The sequence below is a fragment of the Cibotium barometz genome, chromosome 6 (assembly GCF_041138505.1).
Source record: "Cibotium barometz isolate CiBa-2024 chromosome 6, ASM4113850v1, whole genome shotgun sequence".
NCBI lineage: Eukaryota > Viridiplantae > Streptophyta > Polypodiopsida > Cyatheales > Cibotiaceae > Cibotium > Cibotium barometz.
The window spans coordinates 816,471-832,956 of NC_141051.1; the positions used below are offsets into that span (position 1 = coordinate 816,471).

Consider the following 16,486-nt stretch of genomic DNA (forward strand, 5'->3'; position numbering starts at 1 on the left):
AAGGGAATCCTTGATGGTGGTGCTGGAGTAAGCATTGTGACTAAAAACTGTTGGGAATCTATGCGAAGACCTCACCTAGAAGTCACAAACATAGTGGTTAAGATGGCAAACGGAACTATTGCTAAACCTATTGGGATGTTAAGGAACCTGAAGATTAAGGTTCTGGGATACAAGGTAAGACATACCTTCATTGTAATGGATTTCTCCAAGCATCCTATGTCATATCAAATGATCTTAGGACGTCCTTTCATGAGGGAAGCACAAATGGTGCATGACTGGTCGAAAAACCATGTCTGCCTACAATTCCAGGACTCTGTCATTCGAGTTGATCTTGAGAATGGTCGCGCGCATCCTTTAGGAAGCAAGGTTATCATCGATAATCGATCGGATACCACTATTCACTCAGCCCCATTAAAGTATTGCTATACATGCAAAAAAGAGACTAATGATGGGAAAGATTCTCCTTATATGGATGTCCTACCGGGTATGACTGAGTCGGATAATGTGGATTGGGTACACCTAGCGGCAACCATAGACACATGGAGAAATAGAGGCACAAGTTGGGTAATGCCTGAGGGGCAAGATATGGCACCGTTAGTGCCAGTAAACATGATAGGTGTTATGCACTTGACTCCTGATGGCAAGAACATGGCAAACTCCCCTGACACTGAAAGTAGCGAAGGCTCTGACCAATGCGACTCTGAGTCTGAATCTCAGGAAGAAACTGACTCTGAGCCTGGTGGGGGGGGATGAATCAAATATTCACCCAAGTGTGGAAGCAAGGTGCTCAAGGCCCAGGACGGTGACCTCCTGCAGTTCATCCGAGAGTGAGGGGGACACAAGTGAAGATCGACCAAGTGAGTCCGAATCTGATAGAAACAAAAATCAAAAACTTGGTAAGAAGAAAACGAGACATAAGCGACAACGCTATCAAGCTAATGTACGAACTACAATAAACAAAGAGAGATCCACTGCAGAATGGCTTAGTTATGTAGGAGCTATTGACGCTCATCGGAAGTTAGCGGATAATTGGGGACAATACCTCCAAAGTGTCATGTGGTGTACTCCGCAACCTCATGACGTCGCCCAATTAGAAATCGAAGAGAAACCGAAACTAAGTCGGTACTACGAGAAGGCGGCAAAAGCAAGAGTTAGCTCAGCAACAAAAGGATGCGGAATTAAAAGAAAAAACCTGGCACAACAAGAACCAGTAGACTTACATCCCGCACCCGTGCATTTCAAATCATTTACCACAGGGGAACGTAAAGTCGTCTACACAAAAGCCCAACGAACGCCTACCAATGGGAGTAGTGGTGTCTACGATGGCCCGGCGGTAGTTAAGGAGATAGAACTAGCAGATCCAGGTGAGGAGTCTAACCCAGTTTTTATTGCTCAGGACCTCACCCAGACGGAGGAAGCTACACTTAAGACACTTCTTAAGGAATTCAAAGACATATTTGCTTGGACATATCATGATATGAAGGGTGTTCCACCCTCTGTGGTGCAACACACAATTCCAATGATTAGCACTGCTAAACCAATCCAGCAACGTCCCTACCCAATGAATCCTAAGTATGCAAAGATTGTACAAGAGAAAATTGAAAAGCTTATAAAATGTGGATTCATATACCCTATTGAGCACTCAGAATGGGTTTCTCCGATAGTCATCGTACCAAAGAAGAATGGGAAACTCAGAGTGTGCGTTGATCTCAAAAAGATTAATGCAACCACCAGAAGGGATCATTACCCCTTGCCGTATTCTGAACATGTGCTTGAAAGAGTTGCAGGCCAGGAGACATATAGCTTTTTAGATGGGTACTCCGGTTACAATCAGATCACAATTGCAGTAGAGGACCAAGCTAAAACAGCATTTATCACGGAGTTTGGAGTGTTTGCCTTTCGCGTCATGGCTTTTGGCTTGACCAATGCACCTGCAACATTCCAACGATTGATAAACACAGCCTTTAAGGAATATCTAAGGGACTTTTCTGAAGCTTTCTTAGATGATCTTTGTGTTTATTCCTCTTGGGACGAGCACTTGATGTGTTTACGAAAAATATTTGAAAGGTGTAGATTATATCGCATCTCCTTGAATCCTTTCAAATGCCAATTCTGGGTTAAACACAGAGTTATCTTACGGCATATAGTGTCCAAAAATGGGATTTCCACCGACGAGAGTAAAATCAAGGTCATTCTGGAATTGCCCCCACCCACCAACTATACGGGAGTCCAACGCTTTATGAGCCATGTTGGTTATTATCGAAGGTTTATTTTATTCTTCGTTGAGATAGCTCGACCGTTGTATAAGCTTCTCATCGAGTTTATTTGGACCAAAGATTGTGACTGTGCCTATGAGCTATTAAAGAAGGCCTTGGCGAGTGCTCCAATCTTGAGAATGCCTAACTAGGATTTAATCTTTCATGTGCATATTGATGCATCAAACTTTGCTATTGGGTGTGTACTAACTCAACCTGGAGAACATAAACTAGACTACCCCATTAGCTTTGCCAGTCGCCAATTGAACGATGCTGTAATGAACTACACCACTACGGAGCGAGAAGGGTTGGCAATGATATATGCAATAAGGAAATTTCGTTATTACCTCCTTGCCACCAAGTTTGTTTTCTATGTGGATCATCAAGCATTGTTGTATCTGGTAAACAAACCATGCTCCACAGGAAGAATCACATGATGGTTATTGATTCTCCTTGAGTTTAATTTCACTGTTGTTGTGAGACTTGGCAAAAAACACGTCATGGCTGATCATGTCTCGCATACCTAATGGTGAAGCTCCTACGGGAGTTGATGATGACTTAACTGACACTTCCCTGTTCATGGTGGAGACAATGCCTGAATGGAGTGAGAAGATTGTTAACTTTTTGGTTAATGGCTTTCCACCCAAGGAGCTTCGTAAAGATCTAGCTCGAAAGCTGATCAAGGAATGCGAACCCTATTGCCTGATAGCCGGAACTCTTTATAAAAGAGGAAAGGATGACATTCTTAGGCGTTGTGCCCGAGAGGATGAGTATCTATACATTTTGCAAGAGGCACATATGGGCGTAGCCGATGGTCACTTCTCAAGAGACTTAACTGCGTGAAAGATCTTACAATCAGGGTATTGGTGGTCCACTATGTTCCAAGATGCATCACTTTTTGTGAAGGGTTGCGATGAATGCCAACGCTACAAGAAACCCCAGCGGAAAGATCAGATGCCCCTACACCCAATTAAAGTAAACCAACCATTTGAAAAGTGGGGTTTAGACTTTGTAGGTTCAATTAGCCCAGCAGCCCGCAACACACAATCTCGCTATATTATTGTGGCCACTGACTATATGACCAAATGGGCTAAAGCGAAAGCGACACGTAAGGCAGATGCAAGGACAACAGCCAAGTTCCTCTTTGAAAATATAATCACACGCTTCGGTTGTCCTTTTGAACTTGTGAGCGACAATGGTACGCATTTCATAAATAAAGTGATTAAGGAGCTCACAACAAATTTCATGATATCCCATCATAAATCTACTCCTTATTATCCGCAAGCGAATGCCCAAGCTGAGAGTACCAACAAGACTTTAATCTCTATTCTGACGAAGACTGTTGAGGCTCATCGCACGGATTGGGATCTAAAGCTTACGACAGCTCTATGGGCCTATCGTACTGCGTACAAAGTGGCTATTAATTGCACACCATTCAAAGATATGGCCAAGAAGCAGTCATGCCGTGGGAATTTGACATTCTTAGTCTTCGTGTTGCTACTCAAGAGGGTTGGGATGGTAATCCCTTAGTAGAGCGTCTGTATATCCTTGAGCGGCTAAACGAAGAAAGACAATTGGCTGTGTACAATGCCCTTGTGGAGAAGGATAGAAGGAAAAAATGGTTTGATCGCCACTTGAAAGACAAGGACATCAAGGTTGGGGATAAAGTCCTGATGTATGGAGTGCGTAACGAAAAGAAGAAGCTCAAATATGCTGGTAAGGGACCGTATAGAGTATGTGAAATTACCCCGCAAGGTACCATCCGAGTGGAGACTCTCGACGGAGTTGAAACTATTGGATCCCTCAATGGGAGTAAATTCAAAAGATACTATGACCCCCTGAGCCAAGAGCAGTTACATGCAATCCATCAGAAGAAGGCAGCTAAAGAACAAGCTGAGCTTAAGAAGATACAAGCAAGAATTGAAGCCAAAGAACGTCAACAGCATGCTAGGCGCCAACGAGAAGCCAACTTGGAGATTACGCAAGCATTTTTCGAGGAGACAGAGGAGGATTCACTGGAATCTGACCCGCCCCTAAGATACCCAATTGAGTTACAGAGTCCTTACGGGGAGGTGCTGTATAATGCATTATTGGGTACAGGAGCTCAACACAATTTGCTATCATATGGCGTGTGGTGTCAACTTGGAAAACCACCTTTATCCAAGAGTGCTATCCAAGTTAAAGGAATCAACAAGAAGAAAACCCCTGTCTCAGGAATTCTGCACACTCCGGTTGCCTATGACAAGGGAACCGTAATTCAAAGCTTTTTGGTTATGCCTGCTCGTACCATGGAGGGGACTGAAAACTTAGAGCGCAAATGGATGCTAGCCACCAAGTGCAATATTGATTGGGCAACCAAGCGAGTTACAACACAAGAACCCGCTCTCGGTCTGACCGCTCAAAATCCCGCACCTAAGTCATCAACTCTGGACAAAATGCTAGATAACAAAAAATCACAAAGTCAAGTGGCAAAACCATCTTTGATTGTTTGCCACCCCTCTAACGCTTCAACGCCAAGAGTGAAAACAACCTGTGTGGTCTCTAAGGCTCCGCTTACTATGCCAAAAAGTACATACAAATGGGTCCCAAAAGCTTAGTTAACAGCTACCCTCCCTGCTCAATCTCGTTCAGACAAGAAGCCTCGTAGAAGAAAAGCAGTTACCCACCCGAGAAAGGGCAATGTAACATCACGATGGATTCCTAAAAAATTATTAGTAGCCCAAGGGTACTACGAAGGGAATGACCAGATTTTGGTTCCTAAACATATGCTGAATCCCTCTACATCACCTGTAAAACCTTGCAAACCAAATGTTGCCATCCCAACGACAATTCAAGACCGTGGTAAGGGAAAGGTAACAGAGTGCTCCGCACCACTTCTTCCAGAGCTAGTTTGGATTCCCAAACGATATCGATCAATACCACCTAGCTCAGGAAGAGGGGAGCCACATAAAGCTTCTAGCTCCTCATGCCAGGCACACGTTGATATAGAAGTTTCTTCATGCTCTGCACCTACTCTTGTCAACACTCAACAAGAGAGTGATGAGTCTACGTCTCCCCTTGTAAAAGTATCGTCGAAAACCATTTCCTCCATTCGTTCATGGGAGCGTACACTACCATCTCTGCAATTGCATGTGGCCACAAGGGTCATAAAAAGCTATCTGCCCACATCACCACCTATGACCCGCTGGACAAATTGGTTCCAAGAGACTGCAACATCATTGCAAAAAATATGATCTACCCAAGGAAGGGGAGAGCATGTACTCACGTTCGACATTCTCTTGCCTCCTCCCCTAACCTTCTCCCCTAACCATGTAATTGCCAAATTCAAGGGGATGTATATATATAGCTTCATACACAAAAAAGAAAAGAAAAGAAAAACAAAAAATAGTAAAAAGAGCAAGAGCACATTAAGAGGAGAAATATCCGTATACAATTAGGAACTAGTTGACCTGTCATAAACCCATTGATGCTATATATGTGTTTACAAATATGGCAGATGCACGATCATCACACACTTCATCCACTCCCACCTTTGGTGAGAGGTATCATCTATACCTTTCTCAGATATTTCACATGTGCTATCCTGTAATTAAAACCGAATTGGATCATATAGATGTACTAGCCACAGAGAAAAATGTTGAGGAATTAGAATGGCTAATTCGCCTATTGACCATGACTGACCCCTACTCTGTAGAGAACATATCTCCGATAGCCCAAGACTTTCCTTTTCCACAAGATCACTATCATCGCATGGTTACATTCTTGATGAGTTTATGTGGATGGAAAAACGAAAAAGATATATCTCACGACGATGAATGGACGAATGAAACCCATGAACACTACCGAGGCTGACTTTATTTATTTGGATGATGCGGATAGAGGCTTAGCCTTAGGGCTAGAGCCAAGACTCTACAACATCCTCTTACCATATCCTCAGTAGTAGTGTGGTGACTGGTAGGTAGGTTAGTGTTTTCAAGTTGTTTCTAGTTTTGAGTCCTTAAACGAGTCTTTTATTTTTTCCACTGATGTGCCTCTCGAGGTATAGTGTTTGTTAGTTAATTGTACAGGTTGAAAAGTTTGAGGTGGATTCGCTTCCAAGTCCTGAGACTGCCGCAACGTTCATCATAAATATCTACATCAAATTGCAAGCTGTCTCATCAAATCAAGGAGATCTCCAATTTACAGGTGTAATTCTTCCATGCCCACTCTCTTTAATTTTTACTGTTCGATTAATTGCATGAACTATAATGCATGACCACATGAAAATTGTCAAAGCACTACTTAGTTTTTGAAGTTGCTTAATGTGTTAGTGTAAATCATTAATGAGTTTAACATTAATTGAGTTATTCTAGGAAATGCATAAAGTCTTTAGTTAACCTGAAAATATGGTTGTCTTAAGTCTAGAGTTATAACCATCTTAATAATTAAACAACTTGGCTGTGTGTGTGTTGACCTCTAGGACATAGCTTTTACCCCTTTGTCGAAAGGATGTAAGAACACATTATAGTTCAGGAGCGAAGATCAAAAGAAATAATTTATTTTTTTTTTTAAAGCCTACAATAAATGGCAATGCAAGTCTATTATGTGCTCTAATGTTGGTCTATCGCCTTATTAACACTTGGTAGGCGAGGAGTATTCTACTCCAGACCGATGACCTGGGTTGGTAGGGAGTAGCCTTGCTTAAGGTAAACTAATAGATTCCTGGACAATGCCTTGTGGTAAACATGGTACCAGGATCGATGTTAGTTTTGCCTTAGGGAGTCGCCATTGTGTGTAAAAATTGCCACGTGCATAAAGAAATAAAGACAAAAGGCTCTTGTGTAACTCTGATGTTTCTTATGTCCTTAGGCTCGTGGTATTAACTTGTTCTTAGAGTAAACACATTGTGGTCATCTGTTTATTTATTAAGCTTGGTAATTTTCCTTGACTTAGGTCAATTATAGATCTTGATTAACCTTCGACACCTTGCTAACTCTTGATTTACTTTCAATTATTTTAAACTCTTGTTAATTTGCTACGCTAGCTCATTCATGTGACCCCTTAAACTAAGTTCTCATGGCAACATCCATTGTGGTCTAACATGCTTGAATTTATTACACTCTATATCTTTTGAATTCCAGCATACTTTTACTCTACTTCCCTGTTTTGCAGACGGTCTACCACAACAAACCCTATCGAACTTACCATACCATAGCTTCCGAGGACGGAATCTACATCAAGAAAGGGGGCATGTTAACCTATGACGGACATTGAGACGTACTATGTTTTACGTCATGTAATTAATTTAAGTATTCTGAGTCATGGGCCGAGCTTGTCGGCACCACATGTAAAGGATAAAGGAATTGGGTGATCGCCGATGAGAGGCGTCCCTTGAATGTCAGCAAGATAAGAGTTAGGATCAGCCGGCCATGTATGGGCGCCCATGTGTGAACGGCTGAGTCACCTATAAGAGTCAAATGTAACCCTAAAACTCTCATTCTCAATGTGTTGAATACAAAGTGTGCTCTTGCCTTATCTTCTCGGTCCCCTTCTCCTGCGTGTGTGCGTCTGTGTGTAAGAAAGAGAGAGAGAGAGAGAGAGAGAGAGAGCGATCGAGCACTATGCGGCGGCACGGCGGCGGCGAGGCGGTAGAGCGGCGACAGCGGCTCCTCCTTCACTGCAACGCGAGAATCCTTCACAACGGCGGTTTGAGCGGTGATGAGTGACACACCTTTGCTTCCTGTTTGAGCTTGCTAGTTTCTGGTTGTATGCTTGCAGCCATTCGTGACTCGCATACGGTGTTCGACAAGTCCCCAGCTACCACTCGTACGATAAAAGCGCACATTCGTAGCTGGGGACTTGCCGAACACCGTACACCACGAATGGCTGCAAGCATACAATCAAAAACTAGCAAGCTCAAACAGGAAGCAAAGGTGTGTCACTCACCACTCAAACCGCCGTTGTGAAGGATTCTCGCGTTGCAGTGAAGGAGGAGCCGCCGTCGTCGCTCTACCGCCTCGCCGTCGCCGTGCCGCCACACAGTGCTCGATCGCTCTCTCTCTCTCTCTCTCTCTCTCTCTTTCTCACACACACACACGCAGGAGAAGGGGACCGAGAAGATAAGGCAAGAGCACACTTTGTATTCAACACATTGAGAATGAGAGTTTTAGGGTTACATTTGACTCTTATAGGTGACTTAGCCGTTCACACATGGGCGCCCATACATGGCCGGCCGATCCTAACTCTTATCCTGCTGACATTCGAGGGGCGCCTCTCATCGGCGATCACCCAATCCCTTTATCCTTTACATGTGGTGCCGACAAGCCCAACCCACGACTCAGAATACTTAAATTAATTACATGACGTAAAACATAGTACGTCTCAAAGTCTGTCATAGATTAACATGCCCCCTTTCTTGATGTAGATTCCGTCCTCGGAAGCTATGGTATGGTAAGCTCGATAGGGTTTGTTGTGGCAGACCGTCTGCAAAAGAGGGAAGTAAAGTGAAAGTATGCTGGAATTCAAAAGATATAGAGTGTAATAAATTCAAGCATGTAAGACCACAATGGATGTTGCCATGAGAACTTAGTTTAAGAGGTCACATGAATGAGCTAGCGTAGCAAAATAACAGGAGTTTAAAATAATTGAAAGTAAATCAAGAGTTAGCAAGGTGTCGAAGGTTAATCAAGGTCTATAACTAGCCTAAGTCAAGGAAAATTACCAAGCTTAATAAATAAACAGATGACCACAATGTGTCTACTCTAAGAACAAGTTAATACCACGAGCCTAGGGACACAAGAAACATTAGAGTTACAGGAGCCTTTTGCCTTTATTTCTTTATGCACGTGACAATTTTTACACACAATGGCGACCTCCCTAAGGCAAAACTAACATCGATACTGGTACCATGTTTACCACAAGGCATTGTCCAGGAATCTATTAGTTCACCTTAGGCAATGCTACCCCCTACCAACCCAGGACATCGGTCTGGAGTAGAATACTCCTCGCCTACCAAGTGTCAATAAGGCGATAGACCAACATTAGAGCACATAATAGACTTGCATTGCCATTTATTGTAGGCTTTTTTTTTAAAAAAAATTATTTCTTTTGATCTTCGCTCCTGAACTATAATGTGTTCTTACATCCTTTCGACAAAGGGGTAGAAGCTATGTCCTAGAGATCAACACACACACAGCCAGGTTGTTTAATTATTAAGATGGTTATAACCCTAGACTTAAGACAACCATATTCCCAGGTTAACTAAAGACTTTATGCATTCCCTAGAATAACTCAATTAATGTTAAACTCATTAATGATTTACACTAACACGTTAAGCAACTTCAAAAACTAAGTAGTGCTTTGACAATTTCCATGTGGTCATGCATTATAGTTCATGCAATTAATCGAACAGTAAAAATTAAAGAGAGTGGGCATGGAAGAATTACACCTGTAAATTGGAGATCTCCTTGATTTGATGAGACAGCTTGCAATTTGATGTAGATATTTATGATGAACGTTGCGGCAGTCTCAGGACTTGGAAGCGAACCCACCTCAAACTTTTCAACCTGTACAATTAACTAACAAACACTATACCTCGAGAGGCACATCAGTGGAAAAAATAAAAGACTCGTTTAAGGACTCAAAACTAGAAACAACTTGAAAACACTAACCTACCTACCAGTCACCACACTACTACTGAGAATATAGTAAGAGGATGTTGTAGAGTCCTGGCTCTAGCCCTAAGGCTAAGCCTCTATCCTCATCATCCAAATAAATAAAGTCAGCCTCGGTAGTGCCATGGGTTTCATCCGTCCATTCATCGTCGTCAGATATATCTTTTTCGTTTTTCCATCCACATAAACTCATCAAGAATGTAACCATGCGATAATAGTCATCGTGTGGAAAAGCAAAGTCTTGGGCTATCGGGGATATGTCCTCTACAAAGTAGGGGTCAGTCATCGTCAATACGCGAATTAGCCATTCTAATTCCTCAACATTTTTCTCTCTGGCTAGTACATCTATATGATCCAATTCGGTTTTAATTACAGAATAGCACATGTGAAATATCTGAGAAAGGTACAGATGATACCTCTCACCAAAGGTAGGAGTGGATGAAGTGTGTGATGATCGTGCATCTGCCATATCTGTAAACACAGATATAGCATCAATGGGTTTATGACAGGTCAACTAGTTCCTAATTGTATACGGATATTTCTCCTCTTAATGTGCTCTTGCTCTTTTTACTATTTTTTGTTTTTCTTTTCTTTTCTTTTTTGTGTATGAAGCTATATATATACATCCCCTTGAATTTGGCAATTACATGGTTAGGGGAGAAGGTTAGGGGAGGAGGCAAGAGAATGTCGAACGTGAGTACATGCTCCCCCCTTCCTTGGATAGATCATATTTTTTGCAATGATGTTGCAGTCTCTTGGAACCAATTTGTCCAGCGGGTCATAGGTGGTGATGTGGGCAGATAGCTTTTTATGACCCTTGTGGCCACATCCAATTGCAGAGATGGTAGTGTACGCTCCCATGAACGAATGGAGGAAATGGTTTCCGACGATACTTTTACAACGGAAGACGTAGACTCATCGGTCTCTTGTTGGGTGTTGACAAGAGTAGGTGTAGAGCATGAAGAAACTTCTATATCAACGTGTGCCTGGCATGAGGAGCTAGAAGCTTCATGTGGCTCCCCTCTTTCTGAGCTAGGTGGTATTAATCGATATCGTTTTGGGAATCCAAACTAGCTCTGGAAGAAGTGGTGCGGAGCACTCTGTTACCTTTCCCTTACACGGTCTTGAATTGTCGTTGGGGTGGCAACATTTGGTTTGCAAGGTTTTACAGGTGATGTAGAGGGATTCAGCTTATGTTTAGGGACCCAAATCTGGTCATTCCCTTCATAGTACCCTTGGGCTACTAATAATTTTTTAGGAATCCATCGTGATGTTACATTGCCCTTTCTCAGGTGGGTAGCTGCTTTCCTTCTACGAGGCTTCTTGTCTGAACGAGATTGAGCAGGGAGGGTAGCTGTTAAGCAAGCTTTTGGGACCCATTTGTATGTACTTTTTGGCATAGTAAGCGGAGCCTTGGAGACCACACAACCTGTTTCCACTCTTGGCGTTGAAGCGTTAGAGGGGTGGCAAACAATCAAAGATGGTTTTGCCACTTGACTTTGTGATTTTTCGTTATCTAGCATTTTGTCCAGAGTTGATGACTTAGGTGCGGGATTTTGAGTGGTCAGACCGAGAGCGGGTTCTTGCGTTGTAACTCGTCTGGTTGCCCAATCAACATTGCACTTGGTGGCTAACATCCATTTGCGCCCCAAATTTACAGTCCCCTCCATAGTACCAGCAGGCATAACCAAAAGGCTTTGAATTACGGTCCACTTGTCATAGGCAACCGGAGTGTGCAGAATTCCTGAGACAGGGGTTTTCTTCATGTTGATTCCTTTAACTTGCATAGCACTCTTGGATAAAGGTGGTTTTCCAAGTTGACACCACACGCCATATGATAGCAAATTGTGTTGAGCTCCTATATCCAATAATGCATTATATAGCACCTCCCCGTAAGGACTCTGTGAGTCCTAACTCAATTGGGTATCTTAGAGGCGGGTCAGATTCCAATGAATCCTCCTCTGCCTCCTCGAAAAATACTTGCGTAATCCCCAAGTTGGCTTCTCGTTGGCGCCTAACACGCTGTTGACGTTCTTTGGCTTCAATTCTTGCTTGTATCTTCTTAAGCTCAGCTTGTTCTTTAGCTGCCTTCTTCTGATGGATTGCATGCAACTCCTCTTGGCTCACGGGATCATAGTATCTTTTGAATTTACTCCCATTAAGGAATTCAATAGTTTCAACTACGTCGAGAATCTCCACTCAGATCGTACCTTGCGAGGTAATTTCACATAATCTATACTGTCCCTTACCATCATATTTGAGCTTCTTCTTTTCGTTACGCACTCCATACATCAGGACTTTATCCCCAACCTTGATGTCCTTGTCTTTCAAGTGGCGATCAAACCATTTTTTCCTTCTATCCTTCTCCACAAGGGCATTGTACACAGCCAATTGTCTTTCTTCGTTTAGCCGCTCAAGGATATACAGACGCTCTACTAAGGGATTACCATCCCAACCCTCTTGAGTAGCAACACGAAGACTAGGAATGACAAATTCCCACGGCATGACTGCTTCTTGGCCATATACCATTTTGAATGGTGTGCAATTAATAGCCACTTTGTACGTAGTACGATAGGCCCATAGAGCTGTCGTAAGCTTTAGATCCCAAGCCGTGCGATGAGCCTCAACAGTCTTCGTCAGAATAGAGATTAAAGTCTTGTTGGTACTCTCAGCTTGGGCATTCGCTTGCGGATAATAAGGAGTAGATTTATGATGAGATATCATGAAATTTATTGTGAGCTCCTTAATCACTTTATTTATGAAATGCGTACCATTGTCGCTCACAAGTTCAAAAGGACAACCGAAGCGTGTGATTATATTTTCAAAGAGGAACTTGGCTGTTGTCCTCACATCTGCCTTACGTGTCGCTTTCGCTTCAGCCCATTTGGTCATATAGTCAGTGGCCACAATAATATAGCGAGATTGTGTGTTGCAGGCCGCTGGGCTAACACGACCTACAAAGTCTAAACCCCACTTTTCAAATGGTTGGTTTACTTTAATTGGGTGTAGGGGCATCTGATCTTTCCACTGGGGTTTCTTGTAGCGTTGGCATTCATCGCAACCCTTCACAAAAAGTGATGCATCTTGGAACATAGTGGGCCACCAATACCCTGATTGTAAGATCTTTCGCGCAGTTAGGTCTCCTGAGAAGTGACCACCAGCTACGCCCATATGTGCCTCTTGCAAAATGTATAGATACTCATCCTCTCGGGCACAACGCCTAAGAACGTCATCCTTTCCTCTTTTATAAAGAGTCCCGGCTATCATGCAATAGGGTTCGCATTCCTTGATCAGCTTTCGAGCTAGATCTTTACGAAACTCCTTGGGTGGAAAGCCATTAACCAAAAAGTTAACAATCTTCTCACTCCATTCAGGCATTGTCTCCATCATGAACAGGGAAGTGTCAGTTAAGTCATCATCAACTCCCGTAGGAGCTTCACCATTAGGTATGCGAGACAAATGATCAGCCATGACGTGTTTTTTGCTAGGTCTCACAACAACAGTGAAATCAAACTCAAGGAGAATCAATAACCATCGTGTGATTCTTCCTGTGGAGCATGGTTTGTTTACCAGATACAACAATGCTTGATGATCCACATAGAAAACAAACTTGGTGGCAAGGAGGTAATAACGAAATTTCCTTACTGCATATATCATTGCCAACCCTTCTCGCTCCGTAGTGGTGTAGTTCATTTCAGCATCATTCAACTAGCGACTGGCAAAGCTAATGGGGTAGTCTAGTTTATGTTCTCCAGGTTGAGTTAGTACACACCCAATAGCAGAGTTTGCTGCATCAATATGCACATGAAAGATTAAATCCTAGTTAGGCATTCTCAAGATTGGAGCACTCGCCAAGGCCTTCTTTAATAGCTCATAGGCACGGTCACAATCTTCGGTCCAAATAAACTCGATGAGAAGCTTATACAACGGTCGAGCTATCTCAGCGAAGAATAAAATAAACCTTCGATAATAACCAACATGGCCCATAAAGCGTTGGACTCCCTTATAGTTGGTGGGTGGGGGCAATTCCAGAATGACCTTGATTTTACTCTCGTCGGTGGAAATCCCATTTTTGGACACTATATGCCCTAAGATAACTCCATGTTTAACCCAGAATTGGCATTTGAAAGGATTCAAGGAGATGCGATATAATCTACACCTTTCAAATATTTTTCGTAAACACATCAAGTGCTCGTCCCAAGAGAAATGAACACAAAGATCATCTAAGAAAGCTTCACAAAAGTCCCTTAGATATTCCTTAAAGGCTGTGTTTATCAATCGTTGGAATGTTGCAGGTGCATTGGTCAAGCCAAAAGCCATGACGCGAAAGGCAAACACTCCAAACTCCGTGATAAATGCTGTTTTAGCTTGGTCCTCTACTGCAATTGTGATCTGATTGTAACCGGAGTACCCATCTAAAAAGCTATATGCCTCCTGGCCTGCAACTCTTTCAAGCACATGTTTAGAATACGGCAAGGGGTAATGATCCCTTCTGGTGGCTGCATTAACCTTTTTGAGATCAACGCACACTCTGAGTTTCCCAATCTTCTTTGGTACGATGACTATCGGAGAAACCCATTTTGAGTGCTCAATAGGGTATATGAATCCACATTTTATAAGCTTTTCAATTTCCTCTTGTACAATCTTTGCATACTTAGGATTCATTGGGTAGGGACGTTGCTGGACTGGTTTAGCAGTGCTAATCATTGGAATTGTGTGTTACACCACAGAGGGTGGAACACCCTTCATATCATGATATGTCCAAGCAAATATGTCTTTGAATTCCTTAAGTGTCTTAAGTGTAGCTTCCTCCGTCTGGGTGAAGTCCTAAGCAATAAAAACTGGGTTAGACTCCTCACCTGGATCTGCTAGTTCTATCTCCTTAACTACCGCCGGGCTATCGTAGACACCACTACTCCCATTGGTAGGCGTTCGTTGGGCTTTTGTGTAGACGACTTTACGTTCCCCTGTGGTAAATGATTTGAAATGCGCGGGTGCGGGGTGTAAGTCTACTGGTTCTTGTTGTGCCAGGTTTTTTTCTTTTAATTCCGCATCCTTTTGTTGCTAAGCTAACTCTTGGTTTTGCCGCCTTCTCGTAGTACGACTTAGTTTCGGTTTCTCTTCGATTTCTAATTGGGCGACGTCATGAGGTTGCGGAATACACCACATGACACTTTGGAGGTATTGTCCCCAATTATCCGCCAACATCCGATGAGCGTCAATAGCTCCTACATAACTAAGCCATTCTGCAGTGGATCTCTCTTTGTTTATTGTAGTTCGTACATTAGCTCGATAGCGTTGTCGCTTATATCTCGTTTTCTTCTTACTGGCTATTTTGAGGAGCTCGATTACCCCTAAAGTATTCTTGGAGAGCCTTAGTAAGGTCGTCACAGACATTTCGGATATCTTGGGCTCCTTGGCAATAGGTTTTACCGTCATTGGCTCGTGCCCAGATACTTGCGAACTAATAGATTTTGTCTCCGAAGACACCTTTTTACCTGCAATCATCAAGTTGTCTTCTAACTGGATTGCATTGGCAGTGACTGCTTCCCACGTCGTAAGACCTCTAATGACTAGGCCATTGTATATGTCCTCGTGGCGCAATCCTCAGATGAATCTATCAAGCAGTTAGTTGTTATTGAAGTGCTCATCGGGAGTACAGCGAGAATTTATATGCTTTAATCGACTAATAAAGTCTCTCACTGACTCCCCTTCCTCGCGTTCAGCTTTTTGGAGTTGAGATGCTACTCCCCAAAGCACACCCTCACGTATGTATTCCTTCAAGAACAATCTCTTGAGAGTGGGATAGTGAGTACGCTCTTCAACCCTTAAAGTTCGATACCAATCTCCGGCTTTTCCACTCAAGGTTAAGCCTAAGGCTTTACATTTATGTAGCTCATTGTGCTCTTCCAAGGAATCACACACGTGTTCAAAAACTTCAACGTGCTTCCTAACATCTTCGTTACCACTGAAGTTCTGAGTGAGCTTGGCCACTTGTACCACCTTGCTTCTAGGTTCTCTCTCAGGCATGCCCCGCCTGTTTTCCGCAATAGATCGTCCGATCGTCTGAGCAAACGCTGCGAGATCGCCTAAGTGAGTAAGCATAGCTGGTGGAGGCACTTCTGGGATGGCCTGGTTGACAGGAGTTGGCAGTGGTCTTGATATGTATGCAACTGACGTAGGATATGATATGTGACTAGGCCTAGCTCCTCTTGGATAAGGGTCGTGATAAGGCGGTCGTGGAGCATATGCCATTGGCATAACAAGAGGCGTAGGAGCTACATGAGCATGAGTAGCGATAGATACATATGGTCGATATGCACTGGTACGCACTGTTGTAGGTACTGTACCACTAAGTAGCGGTGTTGTACTAACTACAGTGGTAACAGGTGCACTTTCCGTCATGCTCATCATCGGAGTAGACATTGTGGATTCCCTAATGGAAAGTTGAGCCAAGGTTGGAAAGCTAAAGTTACTGCTCGTGGGCTCAACCTGCATTGAGACTCCAATCGAAACACATACGAAGGGTCTATGGGACTCACCGGGGGAGTCTCCAATTGTGACAAGGTTGGTTGTTTG

At 43.1% G+C, this 16,486-nt stretch overlaps 2 protein-coding genes across 2 annotated transcripts in view; one reads left to right on the forward strand and one right to left on the reverse strand.

The window, feature by feature from the left end:
* The window catches only part of LOC147637320 (uncharacterized), a 52,395-nt gene that overhangs the window by 18,706 nt on the left and 17,203 nt on the right, over nucleotides 1–16,486 (reverse strand). The gene's annotated exons all lie outside the window — the stretch shown is intronic.
* On the forward strand, nucleotides 4,544–7,209 carry LOC147637321 (uncharacterized). The gene is made up of 3 exons (XM_086799801.1): nucleotides 4,544–4,643; nucleotides 4,887–5,451; nucleotides 7,188–7,209. Exons 1-3 carry the CDS (start codon nucleotides 4,544–4,546, stop codon nucleotides 7,207–7,209), a joined length of 687 nt encoding a protein of 228 aa, XP_086655927.1.